This window comes from Pteronotus mesoamericanus, unplaced genomic scaffold (assembly GCF_021234165.1).
Source record: "Pteronotus mesoamericanus isolate MK-2021 breed Mesoamerican mustached bat unplaced genomic scaffold, CSHL_Meso_final scaffold_85, whole genome shotgun sequence".
NCBI classification, from domain to species: domain Eukaryota; kingdom Metazoa; phylum Chordata; class Mammalia; order Chiroptera; family Mormoopidae; genus Pteronotus; species Pteronotus mesoamericanus.
The window spans coordinates 35,704,444-35,719,889 of record NW_026555329.1 but is presented as its reverse complement, the minus strand read 5'-3'; the positions used below and the strand labels follow the sequence as shown (position 1 = coordinate 35,719,889).

General features: G+C 37.0%; 1 protein-coding gene across 2 annotated transcripts in view; it reads left to right on the top strand.

Moving 5' to 3' along the window:
• The window catches only part of RELN (reelin), a 558,168-nt gene that overhangs the window by 416,153 nt on the left and 126,569 nt on the right, over positions 1-15,446 (top strand). For both annotated transcript variants that reach the window (XM_054564075.1, XM_054564074.1), the window contains exon 23: positions 14,929-15,066. In XM_054564075.1, the coding sequence (XP_054420050.1) occupies positions 14,929-15,066 (138 nt within the window). The remainder of the gene's footprint in view (positions 1-14,928; positions 15,067-15,446) is intronic.

Here is a 15,446-nt window from a genome sequence, read left to right as displayed (position 1 = left end):
GGATATCTCGGGAGCAAGGGGTACCAGGCCCCCACCAAGACCCCCAGCCCAGCATTCCAGTGTCAGAAAGATAAGTCTCCATAACTTCTGGTTGTAAGAACCAGCAGGGATTGAAACTGTAGAAGACAGAAACTGCTGGAATTCCAGGAAGTTCCTCTTCAGGGTTCCACACACAGACTTACTCAAACTCACTCCCTCTGAGCTCCAAAACCAGGGAAGCAGATTAAAAGGCATCAGAGACATACATGGATGAACTGAATTGTCTGGCATCAGGGCAAGAGCTGGGGAAGGGGGGACAGGTACAGCTTTCTCCCAGACAGAAGTGCTGGCAGACACCATTGTTCCTTTTCTGGACTCTCCCTGCACAAAGCCACAGACTCAGGGGGCAGGCACCACATCTGAGACTCCATCAACCTGGCTCACACTGTTTGTCCTGCCCTGGTGATTCCCTAAGGCCCTACCCCACCCAGCATTCAAGCCACCAAAGCTGTTTCCAGTGGCTTTTCCATACAAACAGCCTGTCTTGGCCCATGTTTTCCTAATTCTCTCAAACAGGCAGCACTGGCTTCAGCGAGCCTTGTGCCTCAAATTAAGTTGCCCCAAGCCTGGCACTGGCAGCAGCTGGCTTTGGTTCACAGTATGGCCTCTCCTGGGCACCTCCAAGCCCAGCACAAGTAGCAGCCATCTGCAGATTGTTTTGTAGCTTATGCTGTGTGACCGAGGACAGAACACAGGTGGTGGCTAACCTTGGATGTGCCAACAGCAGTCAAGTCTCAATGACAAGAAGGTATACACAGCTCACAAGTTGGGTGCACTTTGAGTACCATGGTTGGCTAAGAGGGGAAACTGTGCCATTTGACCCTATAGAACACCTACTACATTAGGGCCACTCTATCAAGTCTGGGAGACATAGCAGCTCTACCTAGTACACAGGGAAAAACACAGGGAGGCTGCCAAAATTAGGAGACAAAGAAACATGGCCCAAATGAAAGAACAGAACAAAACTCCAGAAAAAGAACTAAACAAAGTGGAAATAAGCAATCTATCAGATGCAGATTCAAAACACTGGTTCAAGGAACTTAGTGAGGACCTCAATAGCATAAAAAAATCTAGTCAGAAACAAAGGATACACTAATTGAAATAAAGAACAGTTTATAGGGAATCACCAGTAGATTGGATGAAACTGAGAATCAAATCAATGACTTGAAACATAAGGAAGCAAAAAACAACCAATCAGATACTTTTTTATTCTCCTGCTGGGAATATAATCAAGACATATTTAATTACCAATCAGAAGAGCAAGAAAAAAGAGTCCAAAACAATGAGAATTGTGTACGGAACCTCTGGGACAACTTTAGGCATTCCAACATTTGCATCAGGAGGGTGCCAGAAAGAGAAGAAAAGAGCAAGAAATTGGAAATCTATTTGAAAAAACAATGAAAGAAAACTTCCCTTATTTGGTAAAGGAAATAGACATGCAAGTCCAGGAAACACAGAGAGTCCCAAGCAAGATGAACCCATAGAAGCCCAAACCAAGACATACCATAATTAAAATGCCTAAGGTTAAAGGCAAAGAAAGAATCTTAAAAGCAGCAGGAGAAAAGCACTTAGTTACCTGCAAAGGACCTCCCATAAGATTGTCAGCTGATTTCTCAAAAGAAACATTGCACGCTAGAAGGGAATGACAAAAAATATTCAAAGTGATGAAAGACAAGGACAGATAAAGGGCTTCCCAGACCAGAAAAAGCTAAGGGAGTTCATCACTACCAAATCAGTATATACGAAATGTTAAAGGATCTTCTTTAAGAAGAAGATCAAAAATATGAACAATAAAATGGCAATAAATACATATCTATCAATAATTTAATCTAAAAAAAACAAACAAGCAGGACAGAAACAAAATCATAGATACAGAGATTCTGATGGTTGCCAGATGGAAGGGGGGTCAGCTGGGATGGCTTTAAGAAGTACATGAAGGTTTTTAGAAGTACAAATTGGTAGTTACAGAATAGTCATGGGGATGTGAAATACAGCATAAGAAACAGAACAGCCAAAGAACACATATGCATGACCCATGGACATGGACAACAGTATGGGGATAGCCTGAGGAAGTCAGGGGAGGTTGGGTGGAGTCTTGCTACAAAACTACAAAGGGAGAAAAATTGGGGCAACTGTAATAGTAATATCAATAAAATATAATTTTTAAAATGGTGAAAAGGTATATAGTCAATAATAGCATGATAACTTTGCACAGTGATATGGTTACTAGATATATTGTGGTGATAGCATTAGAAATATAAATGTCAAACCACTATGTTATACACCTGAAGCTAATATATCATTACATGCCAAATATACTTTAATTTTTTTAAAAATGCTTTATTTTTGTGATGTGAAGTTTTAGATATTTATCTGTCCAAGCAGAACTGTCAAGAAGCCAACTGGACTTATGAATCGAGTTCAGAAAAGAGGTTTGGGCTGAAGAGTCAAACACTATGAGTACTGTTGAAAGTCCGGAGACAGGAAAGAGCTTTGGGCTAGAAATTAGAAGGCCTGAATTCTCAGTATGTCTCTCCAAATGATCAGTTAATGACATGATTTTAACTGTTCACAACCTCTTCAAGCTTGATTCCTTACGAGCATAATAAAGATGTTTCATTAGTTGATCTTAAATGTCCCTACAGTTCTGGAACTCTAAGATTCTGTGATTTGTGTAATACAAAAATCATAAAAGAGATAAGAATTACATTTTCTATGGTATCTGCCTTCCAAGTGCCCTTTTGTAAAGATGAAATTACTAAATAAACCCTTCTTAGATTATATAAAAGTTAGGTTCTACTCTAAAAAATGATTAAATAATAACCTAGAATTATTATACCTCCTTTAGTTGAAGATTGAATTACTGCATTATATAAGAATGCCTTCATGATGATTTTTAAGGATTCATCATTATGTCAGTTGGATGCCTGAAATTTGATTTCCACAGATTTTTTTATATCCAGCTGTGAGCCATTTTATGGATACTCTGTTCATGCTTTATATAACAAGTAGCCACTTTCTCTAACATCCTACTTTTTTATTCTCCTGCTGGGAATATAATCAAGACATATTTAATTTCAATAATATTACAAGTACATCTATTGAGATACAAAACAACACATCAAATAGTTGAAATGCTGGTCAAACTTGCTACAAAGCTACTAAGATTTATTTTTTTCATCATTTCACCATTAAGTATATTACCCTTATTATTTAAAATACACTGATTTTTGTTCATTGACATGTGGGGTACTATTTCAAAAGTATGATGGTAAGATAATATTAATAGTGTATTTTAGAAGTGTCTTTTCATCCCCAGAAATGATATAGACTATTATTTTAATTAAATTTATTGGGGTGATATTGTTTAATAAAATTATATAGGGTTCAAGCATACAATTCTATAATACATCTTCTGTGTATTACATTGTGTGTTCACCACCCAAAGTCAGCTCTTCTTCCATTACCATGTATTTGACCCATGTTACCCTTTTCTACCTCATCATGCCCCCCTAATCCTCTGGTAACCACGCTGTTGTCTGTGTCTATGGTTTTTTGTTTGTTTGTTCATCTTGTATGTTCACTTGTTACTTTCAGTTTTATATCCCACATGTAAGTGAAATCATATGATTCTTTCTCTGACTACCTTATTTCACTTAACAAGATATTCTCAAGGTCTATCCATGTTGTTACAAATAGCAGTATTTCATCTTTTCTTATGACTCAGTAGTATTCCATTGTATATATGTACCACATCTTCTTTATCTAATCCTCTATCACAGGACACTTAGGTTGTTTCCATGTCTTGACCACCATGAATAATGCTGCAATGAACATAGAGATACATATATCTTTACCAATAAATATTTACAAATTTTTCAGGTAGATACCAAGAAGAGAGGTTGCTGGGTCATATGGTAACTCTATTCTTAACTGGTTATTTTAGACCCTTTTTAAAAATTTCATATTAAATTTATTGGAGTGACATTGGTTAATAAATTATATAGGTTTCAAGTGTACAGTTCTATAATACATTATCTGTATATTGTATTATGTATTCACCACCCAAGTCAAATCTCCTTCCATTACCATTTGTCCCCTCCTTTCTCTACCTCCCCCACCCCCTTTTCCCTCTGGTAATCACTCTACCGAGGTGTGTGTTATGTGTGTAACCTCTGTACCAGTTTACCTTCCCACCAGCAGTGAATGAGGGTTCCTTTTTTTCTCCACAACCTCTCCAGTACTTACTTGTCTTGTTGATAATACCTATTTTAATAGGGGGTATCTCATTGTAGTTTAATTTGCATTTCCCTAATAGCTAGTGAAGTTGAGTATTTTTTCATAAATCTATTGGCCTTTGGTATGTCTTCTTCAGAGAAGTGTCTGTACAGGTCCACTGCCCATTTTCTAATTGGCTTATTTGTTTTTTTTTTGGTGTTGTCATATGAGTTCTTTATAAATTGTGGACATTCACCACTTATTGGAGGTATTGTCCTCAAATACCATCTCCCATTTGGTTGGTTGCCTTTTAGTTTTGTGGCAGTTTCTTCTGCTGTGCAGAAGCTTTTTAGTTTTTTATAGTCTCATTTATTTACTTTTGCTTTTTCTTCCCTTGCCTTTGAGGTCAAATTCATAAAATCTTCTCTAAGCCCAAGGTTCATGAGTTGAGTGCCTGTTTTCTTCTATGTAATTTATTGTTTCGGATCTTCTATTTAGGTCTTTGATCCATTTTGAATTGATTTTTGTATATAGGGATAAACTGTAGTCTAGTTTTATTCTTTTGCATGTGGCTTTTCAATTTTCCCAGCATTGCTTATTGAAGAGGCTTTCTTTTCTCTGCTGTGTGTTTTTGGCTCCTTCGTGAAAAATTATTTGCCCATACACATGTGGGTTTATTTCTGAGCTCTCATTTCTGTTCCATTAGTCTGTGTGTCTGTTTTTCGGCCAATACCATATTGTTTGGGTTACTGTTGCTTTGTGGTATAATTTGAAGTGAAGGAGTATTATACTTCCAGCTTCATTCTTTTTTCACAAGATTACTGTGGATATTTGGAGTCTTTTGTGGTTCCATGCAAATCTGATGATTCTTTCTTCTATTTCTTTAAAAAATTTTATTTGGATTTTCATAGGGATTGTTAAATCTGTATATTGCCTTGAATTTTATGGCCATATTAACTGTTGATTCTTCCAACCCATGAACATGAAGTATCTTTTTGTTTCTTTGTGTATTCTTCAATTTGTTTTAATAATATCTTGTAGTTTTTAGTGTATAGGTTCTTCACATTTTTTTTAACTTTATTCCTAGGTATTTTATTATTTTGTTTCAATTTTAAGGGAAATTATTTTTTATTCCTTTTCTGAAATTTCATTGTTAGTATATAGGAATGCAATAAATTTGGGTACATTGATTATGTATCCTGCAACTTTACTGTATTTGTTTATTGCTTCTAATTGTTTTTGGTAGAGTCTTAAAGGTTTTCTGTATAAAGAACCATGTCATCTGCAAAAAGTGACTATTTTACTTTTTTCTTTCCAATTTGGATGCCTTTCATTTCTTTCTCTTGCCTGATTGCTCTGGCTAGGACTTTCATACTATGTTGAATAAGAGTGGTGAGAGTAGGCATCCATATCTTATTTCTGTTCTTAGAGGGAAAGCTTTCAGGTTTTCATCATTGAGCATGATATTAGCTGAAGGTTTGTCATACATGGCCTTATAATGTTGAGGAACTTTCCTTCTATACCCATTTTATTGAATGTTCTAATGATAAATGGATCTTGTATCTTGTCAGATGTCTTTTCTGTAATATTGATATGATCATGTGATTTTTATCTTTCATTTTGTCAGTGTGATATATCACATTGTTCAATTTGCATATGTTCAACAATCTTTGTGCCCCTGGGTGAACTCCACTTGACCCTGATATATTATTTTTTAATGCATTGTTGTATTTGATTTGTTAGTGTTTTGTTTAGAATTTTTGCAACTGTATTCATCAGACATATTGGTCTGTATTTTCCTTTTTTTGTGTTATCCTTGTCAGGCTTTGGTGTCAGAGTAATGTTGGCTCATAGAATGCATTAGGAAGTATTGCCTCTTCTTCAATTTTTTGGAAAAATTTATTTTTTTCTTATCCTTACCCAAGGTCTTTTTAAAAATGTCTTTGTAGGGGGCAGGGAGAGAGAAACATTGATGTGAGAAACATCAATTGGTTGCCTTCTATTATGCACCCCAACCAGGGACCAAACCCACAACCCGTGCATGTGCCCTGAATGGGAATCAAAACTACAACCTTTCAGCCAACCAACTGAGCCACAACAGCTAGGGCCAACTTTTTGGAGAGTTTGCGAAGGATAGGAATTAAATCTTCAAATGTTTGGTAAAATTCACTAGCCATCTGGTCCTCGACTTTTACTTTCTGGGAAAATTTTTTTAAATTGTTTCAATTTACTCACTGTTGATCAGCCTATTTACATTTTACAGTCTAGAAAGGATATATATTTCTAAGAACTTGTCCATTTCTTCTAAGTTATCGAATTTGGTGGCATACAGTCTTTCATAGTATTGTTGTATAATCCTTTGTATCTCTGAGATTTCCGTCGTAACTTTTTTTATTTCTTCTCCTCTTTTGATTTTGTTTATATGTCTTTTATCTTTTTTTCTTAGTTAGTCCAGCCAGGGGGTTAGCTCTTTGTTATTTTTTTTTTGGATAGTCTTTTTGTTCTTTATTTCATTTCATTCATCTCTAATTTTTAAAAAAATTTTTCCTTCTGCTGACTTCGGGCTGCATTTGTTCTTCTTTTTCTATTTCCTTAAGATGTAATGTTATGTTTTTATTTGGGGTTTTTATTGTTTCTTGAGATAGACCCATAATGATATAAACTTGCCTGTTATTGCTGCTTTTGCTGCATCCCAGAAGTTTTGATATGTCATATTGTCATTCTTATTTCTTTCTATGTGTCTTTTGATCTCTCTTTTTATTTCTCCTTTGATCCAGTTGTTTTTTAGTAGCACGTTGTTTAATTTCCTCATATTTGTGGTTTTTCCTGGAAAAGTCTTCTTTCCTCCTTCACATATAAAGGATAACTTTGCTGGATATATTATTGTTGGCTGGCGATTTCTCTTTTAATAGTTTGAATATTTGATTACACTCTATTAGCTTGTAGAGTGTCTGTTGAAAAATCCAATTATAATGTAATGGCATTTCTTTATAAGTTACCATCTTCCTTTCCCTGGCTGCCTTAAGAATTCTTTCTTTGTCACTAATTTTGACAGTTTTAATATAATGTGCTTTGGAGAAGGCCTTTTTGATTGAGATAATTAGGTGTTCTGTTTGCTTCTTGGTTTCAAGGATCCACCTCTTTCCATAGATTTGGGATGTTCTCATTAACTATTCATTTGAATAGGCTGTTTCCTTCTCTTTCTCTTCTCCTTCAGGTATACCCATTATTCTTACATTGCTCTCTCATTTGGAGTCAGTTAGTTCTCTAGATACTAGAGTTATTTCATTTTTTTACTCTCAAATCTCTCTTCCATTTACCTCATTTTCAGATTTCTATCTTCAATATCATAATTCTTTCCTCCATCTAGTTGGCTTTATTTCCTAAGCTCACTAGTAATTCTTCATCTCTTTTAATGAGTTGTTCATCTCCAGAATTTTTTTGTTTTCTTAAAGTTTCAATCTCTTTTAGAAAGTATTCCTTTTGTTCATTGATTTTATTTCTGAGTTCATTAAGCTGCCCCTGTGTTTGTTGAATATTTTCAGAACTGCAATCTTGAATTCTCTGTCATTTAAATCACAGATTTCCATGTCTTTAAGTTGATTTTCTGGAGATTTTTCATTTTCATTTTCATTCTGATCTGCCTCATTACCTTGGGTTTTCCTAGTATTTGATGGATTCTTTGTCTGACTGGGCATCTATGAGAATGAAATATGTGTGGCAGGGTGGGGTACTTCCCTGTGTAGTGTTTTGATAAGAAGTCTTTCTTTTGTTAACCAGAAGGTGGCACTGAAGCGCAAGTTTTTTTAGTTTCTCTTACCGTGTTCTGGCTTTTGGGATCTTTGCCAGGCAGCGGAAAACAACCTAGTGTTACTTGGGAAGGTGTGTGTTTCCTCTGTGACTAGTGCGCCTCAGTCTCAGGGCACCACTCCCAAGAGGGAATGTGGTGAGTGATGCGTTTCCAATCTCAGTGCTGTCCCCCTCCAACCAGGCCCTGCGGGCTGTGCAGCCTTTTTGGGTTGGGGTGAGGTGCATCGAATAAGGCCATCAGGTATATTTGTGACTTTGTTCTGCTCGCAGTAATGAGGACTGCACGACTTCAGCTGCCTCACCTGTATCTCCACCCCGTCGCTGGTGTTAGTCACAAGGTGCACCTGCCGCTCAGGGAATAATGCTTCTGCCCTTCCAGTTCTCAGGGCTGCAGATAATATGCCCTGTAGCCCAACACTCACCGTTTCAGCTTCTTCTGGGGCCCGCTGCTAGCTCTGGAAGGGTGAAGGGAGGAGCCACGCTCTAGGCTTTTATTTTTCTGCCTGGAAGTGGTAGCCACCAGACAACCTCAGGGCACCACCTTACTCTCACTGGGCTCAGCCTCAGCTTGCACCCATCACGGAGGCAAGGAACCTCACTGTACCTCTCTGTTCTTGGGGATGGAAAGGGAGTGCAGGTAACAACCTGATTGCTCCCCTCTCCCAGGCCCACAGTGAGCTCCCATCTGCCTACATGGCACCAGTATCAGCTCTTTTTCCTCCCCCCCCCCCCCCTCCCCCCCGCATCGCTATGATTCATCCACTTTCAGATGTTTCAGTGGACATAATTCCAGCAGGGAATCCCTTGTTGAATTACAGCAGTTCAACTTGTTGCAACTTCAAGGAGAGAGACCAGAGGAACCTCCATACTTCTGATGTTCAGAAACCATTATTCTTAATTCATGTAGTTTAAGCTATATCCAAAAAATACTGTTATTTATCAAGAAACCTTTGCAGATTATTTTACATTTAGATTACATATTACATTGTTATTTCTTAGCCTAAAAGACCACTGAGTTGAAAGTTTGATGTAGTCAGAAAAGATCAATTCTCATCAGTGTTTATTAGACACTTGCAAGGAAATATATCAATTGGCCCTTAAACTGTTTTGTTCCAACACAGTGCCTGCCACATAGTTCAGGTGCTCATTAAATATTGGAAAATTAAATAGAATTTTAATTCAGTATGCCTAAATGAACTAAAGAGATGGTTCATTATGAGGTATTTCTTTTGCAAACAGAAAATGAATGACTAGATTATTCCTCCAACCATTTGCCTTTTAGTACATGTAGGTAAATAATTGAATCCTGTTTTCCAAATATCCTTCAAATCCCTAGGTAAAGAATGTCAAAATATTTTTTGAAAACAAAAAACCTTATAGGATATTTATTTTAACACTCCTACTAACTAATACTTAAAACATTATTGCTATATTTCAAAAAAATAGTTTTTAACTGGTTATTATCGTTTTGGATCTATAATGTTTAAAAGTTCTGCTATAAGGATAAAGTACATTAGTTCTCCTTGACATTTTTGGTAATTTTATTTATTATATTCATTTCAAACTCCTGCAAATAGCATGTTTTTCTCAAGCACTGGAGAAAGGAAGTGCACTTTAGTTTGGAGTTCTCTTCCTTTTGGCAACTCTTTGTTCTACTGTTTTGTTTCAAACATATGCAACTATAAACTGAATGCATACAAGCAAATGTGGTTCATGCATTATCATAGACCTGTTAACTTCAGAAAATATTCCACATAGAGCAACTTAGAGTCAAAATATTTAATATGTATACACCTGCTCAGAGAAATTTTATTGTATATGAACTGAGCATTTGTTACCCAGTGAAAATTAATTTTGTTTTTATGAGAGACATTTACATAAGAACAGAGTCTAATGAGACAGAAACAGCTGTCAGTCGCTGACTCTATAAACAGATCAACACTTAATGACTGAATGAGTTTCAGAATAATTGGGTAAATGTAATTACAGTAATTCTGAAGGTAGAAATACAATATCTGGTCAGTCTCATTTACCTTGATTCCTCGGGTTACCTAACTATCAAAAGATGACTCAGTGCTATTTTATTTTAGTCTAGATGTTTCTACTGGGGAGGGGAGATCAAATGAAGAAAAGACTGTCAAGATTTGTTGCTTTTGGGAATCCATAGAGTTTGGATTTTAAATGCAAGTCAACTTCATTTCATGATTCAGTACTCCCACTTTCAGACTCAATCCAAAATGCAGTAAGCTGGTGACCATCCTCTTGAATTGCCCTTTTCTCTGTAATGTTTTATTTGTGTAAGTACAGGCATTTACATCTGCATCTTTTAAACAATCTTATAAAACTTCAATCCTGTGCTGATTGTGAAAATGTCTATATTGTCTCAGTGACTTTTATGAGGCTTGATCATTCCATGGAAGTTGATTTCATAACAAGACTTCTGGGTTGAAGTTTAAGGTCCTTCAAGAAGAGTAATGTATTACAAGGTATCTATGGAAAAGATGTGAAAGAAGTTCTGTGAGTTATTTCTACACATAGTACTACATTTTTAGACAGTGGCTTTCCAGTTGATGGCTAAGTATATTTCTGAAGTGGAACTGAGGTGCTTAGCACTAAAAAGTGTTGGTACGAAAAATGTCCTTTGATGGTTGTAAAGTCCAGTCAACCTGACTTCAGTAAAAAATTTACCTAAAACAATTAAAACATTATCAATTTTTTTAAATGCATAAGGTTTCTCTCCTAAGAATATGAGTGGAGGGAAGTGATTTGCAAGTTAAGTATTTGTGTTGAGGGCAATATAGATAAGTGATTCAGCTACAAACCAGTGACATCACACCACGTATTCTCATTTGTGACCAGCTGGAGATTGCTCACATGACTAATATTTTGGAGTATATTTTATTTATTATGCTGTTACAGTTGTCCCATTTATTTTCTCCCCTTTATCCCCCTCCACCCTGCATCTCCCCTCCTAGCATTCCTCCCCCCTTAGTTCATGTCCATGGGTCATACACATAAGTTCTTTAGCTTTTCCATTTCCTGGACTGTTCTTAACTTCTCCCTATCTATTTTGTACCTACTATTTATGCTGCTTATTCCCTGTACCTTTTCCTCCATTCTTCCCCTCCCCCTCCCCACTGATAACCCTCCATGTGATCTCCATTTCTGTGATTCTGAGTTTTTTAGGTTCAGATGTTGATAGTTGTTTGTTGTAATTTTACTGTTTCTAGTTTTTTATTTTCTTAGATAAGTCCCTTTGACATTTATATAACAAGGGTTTGGTGATGATAAACTCCATTAACTTGACCTTATCTAGGAAGCACTTTATCTGCCCTTCCATTCTAAATGATAGCTTTGCTGGATAGAGTATCCTTGGATGTAGATCCTTTCCTTTTATGACTTTGAATACTTCTTTACAGCCCCCTCTGGCCTGTCAGGTTTCTTTTGAAAAGTCAGCTGATAGTCTCATGGGCATTCCTTTGTAGGTAACTCTTTCCTTTCCTCTTTCTGCTTTTGGGTAACTGAATTATGATGTGTCTTGGCGTGTTTCTTCTTGGATCCAATTTCTTTGGGACTCTCTGAGCTTCCTGGACATCTATTTTCTTCACCAGGTTAAGAAGTTCTCCTTCATTATTTGTTCAAGGTATTACCAGTTCTCCTTTATTATTTGTGAGTTTTCAATTTCTTGCTCTTCCTCTTCTCCTTCTGGCACCCCTATGATTCAGATGTTGAAACATTTAAAGTTGTCCCACAGGTTCCTAAGCCTCTCCTTGTTTTTTTTGAATTCTTGTTTCTTCATTCTGTTCCAGTTCAATGTTTATTTCTTCCTTCTGTTCGAAGTTGTTGATTGGAATCCCGGTTTCCTTCCCTTTACTGTTGGTTTCTTGTATATTTTTTCTTTATTTCACTTTGCATAGCCCTCACTTCTTCCTCTATTTTGTGTCTGTACTCAATCATTTCTGTAAGCATCCTGATTACCAGTGTTTTGAACTCTGCATCTGATAGGTTGCCTATCTCCTTGTGGCTTTATTCTTTTTCTGGAGTCTCAATATGTGTTTTCATATGGGCCATATTTCTTTGACTCAGCACACCTGTTACATTGTTATGGGCAGAGCCTTAGGTATTTGCCAAGGCAGGGCAACCCACTTTATTGTGTTGTGGCACCATATGTGGGGGAGGACTCAGAGAGGGAACAGTGCCCCTTGCTCAGCTCTTGCCCAGCTTTCAGTCACTTCCCTGCTACCCACAAGCAAAGTTGACCCTTCTTGTGATGATTCCTGGGCGGGTGAGTTTGTGTACATTCTAGGACCCTGTGGGTCTCTCCAACAAACTCTCCTGTGAGGCCGGGAGTTTCTCCTATTGCCTCATCCTCCACAAGTTTTTCTCTTAGAGATTTTGAGGCTTTAGTTTTCTACACTGGAACCCTAGGTTGCATGGTCTGTCTTGCTTCCCATTTGTTCCTTCCAGGTTATCCACATGAGAGTGTGGGACCACCCCGTCCGCCAGGTGCTACCTCACCCACCCAGTCTGCCACCTTGCTGACTCTCCACCCCAGCTGCCCGCCTCCACCCCTCCTACCAGTCTGGGTGAATGTTTCTTCTTTAACTCCTTGGTTGTTGGACTTCCATGCAGTTCAATTTTCTGGCAGCTCTGAGGTTTTTTTGTTTTTAAATTTGTCGTTGTCCTTCTTTTGGTTGGGTGAGGAAGCAGAGTGTATCTACCTATGCCTCCAATTTGGTGGGAAGTTCCATACTTTCACATGACTAATTTTTTTCTCAATAAATATGAAGCCAATATTCTACCTCTTTTTGCTTCCTTTTCTGTTAGCATCAGCACATTAAGCTGTGGACTGTAATTTTAAATGGAACAATCCACTTTAAGCTTTTTATTTTGAAGAAATATTTTTCAAGAGTTTATGATACATGTAAGGATCAGTTTACTCAGAAAAAGAATTTAAAACGTGTCTATGTGTGAAGAAGCATAAATAAACTGGGAGATCTAGGACAGGTTTCTAAAACCCTCCAACGCCATATTAATGTTGAAATATTAAAACTTCAAAATACTGTGTGCTACCGGTTTTATGTAGGCATGTGACTATAAAGGAAATAAACTGTCACCATGGTCAACAAACCACCAGAGCAATCATTAAATTTGTGAGCTGGAAGGGATCTTAGAAATCAGTTTGCCCAGTCCCTTTATTTGAGAGGTAAGGGACGAGAAGCCCTTCAAGGCTTACATTCCTCACTAAAGGTCACACAGATGATAAATTGCAGAACCAAGGTCCAGGTCAGGTCCCCTAACTCCTAGAACATTCTTTACTTCATTACCTACCAGAAGTCAGAGACAGGCTGCCCTTTCTTGGCCTGTCACTCTACTCATTGACTCATTTTTTTTAGCAGAATTTTTTGTACACCAATTTTTTCTGTTCCTGTGCAAACTATTGAGATAAACGATATCTCTGTCCCCAAAAGAGCTCATAGTCTAGTCACCTGTGGCCCTAGACTTGACTCAGATTATAATGAGCCTTAAAAGAACATAGTCGTCTCTTCTTTTTATGATACTGGTGCATGAATCTGTATTTATTTATTTTCCATAGGGCTCTATGCTCTAAGACAATGTACCTATTTTTATAGTTGGCTTTTCTAAAAACCATTTCTTAATAGGACTGTGAAAATTGTGATGGCTGTTAGATTACAGATATAAATTATTTCCATAAAGGAATTGCATCTGAGATGAGCTCTCATATGCAGCAAACCTGTATCTACTAGGTGCACTTAGTGAATATGGAATTATCCTACTAGGAATGAAAATGTAGCCTATTAGCCACAGATCATTGGTAAAAGAAACAGTAAGGACTTAGTCTGGATTTTAGCAGCCTGCTCTGTATTTAGGGAGTATTTAATATGTACGTAATTGATGCAGTAGACCTTAATGGATCATTCACAGGTATCAAGATCAAGAGTATCTATAGATGGTGTGCTTGGGGAAGGTTTAATCAATGAAACTGAGCATGCACATTAATTCTGCAATTGGGGGAGGGAAGTCTTTGTTTCTCACTTTGACCAAAAATAAGTAATGATTGATCCCTAAGAATTTCCAGAGTTTAAAAATATGTAATTTTAAAAGAATTTTTTGTGATCATCAACAAATGAAAACCTTGACATTGCTCTCAAAATATTCTTTTCTTAAGATTTTATATCAGGGGTAAATGAATTAAGGTCCCCAGTGTTTCTCTCTGTGTAATGGATGGTCAACTTACCTCCACTTAACATCAGGTTGTCCGTGAAACCTAAGCAATTTAATGTTTCAGAAATAATAAGCAGATTTTAGCACCCAGATGTTCATACCTGCAATATTGTAGCATGTTCCCTCAACCCCAAAACAATACCCTGAAAACTTCAGTTTTATGTTGAGATGTAACTGCAAATCTTCAAATAACTACTGATGTGTTTATGATAAGAAATTGTGTTGCTATAAGTTGAACAGTTCACATATTCATTTATGAAAGACAGGCTGTTTAATATATATCTTTATTTTCCTTAAATATTTTTTCATATTTTGTTTGTTTTCTTAGCATCAAATCTCTGTGCAACTACAACAAAAACATGTGAAATTCTGTTTTTCTTTAAAATGTCTCCAGTTAAACTACAATGAAGGTATATTCAAAATAAGGAGATTTTTAACTTCCCTTTGTGATAGAATTGCTGAATTGGACAGTAATTGACTGGAAATTGAACTACTACAGAAAAATGATTGGCAGCTAAATACAAGTTCCAGAAAGTTGTCTGAACTTGAACATTCTTTGTCTATATTAGCACGTGTCAGTTAAAATATTGTTTTTACTACTGTACCTGTTTCTAGGTCCAGTGCCACCCGCTTCCGTTGGAGTCAGAGCTATTACACAGCCCAAGACGAGTGGGCGTTAGACAGCATCTACATCGGCCAGCAGTGCCCAAACATGTGCAATGGTCACGGCTCCTGTGACCATGGCATGTGCAGGTATACGCATCAGAAAGTGCGACGGATCTCTGCTTCTCAGGATTTGTGTTTACAGGGTTACCACAGCCATTGTCATCAGAGTTGTATGGATAGGCTGATAGATAATAAAATAGCCAAAAGAAAATGACCCTTCCCTCTGTTCTTATTGTGGATGTAAAAGATATTGTTACATTTAAATTAGTATTTTAAACTTCAAAATCTAACATCAAACAAGGGCTCTTGGGCTTAAATTTCAGAGTTTATTAATTAACTTCAAAGTTCTCTTTGGTAGTTAAAAGAGCCTTTCGATTGTTTTCCTTCTTTTCCCCTGACAGTCTTAAAGCACTAGTCAAACAGCTGCTACTGGCTGTCCTACCTACCCCACTTCACCAGAAGCTCAA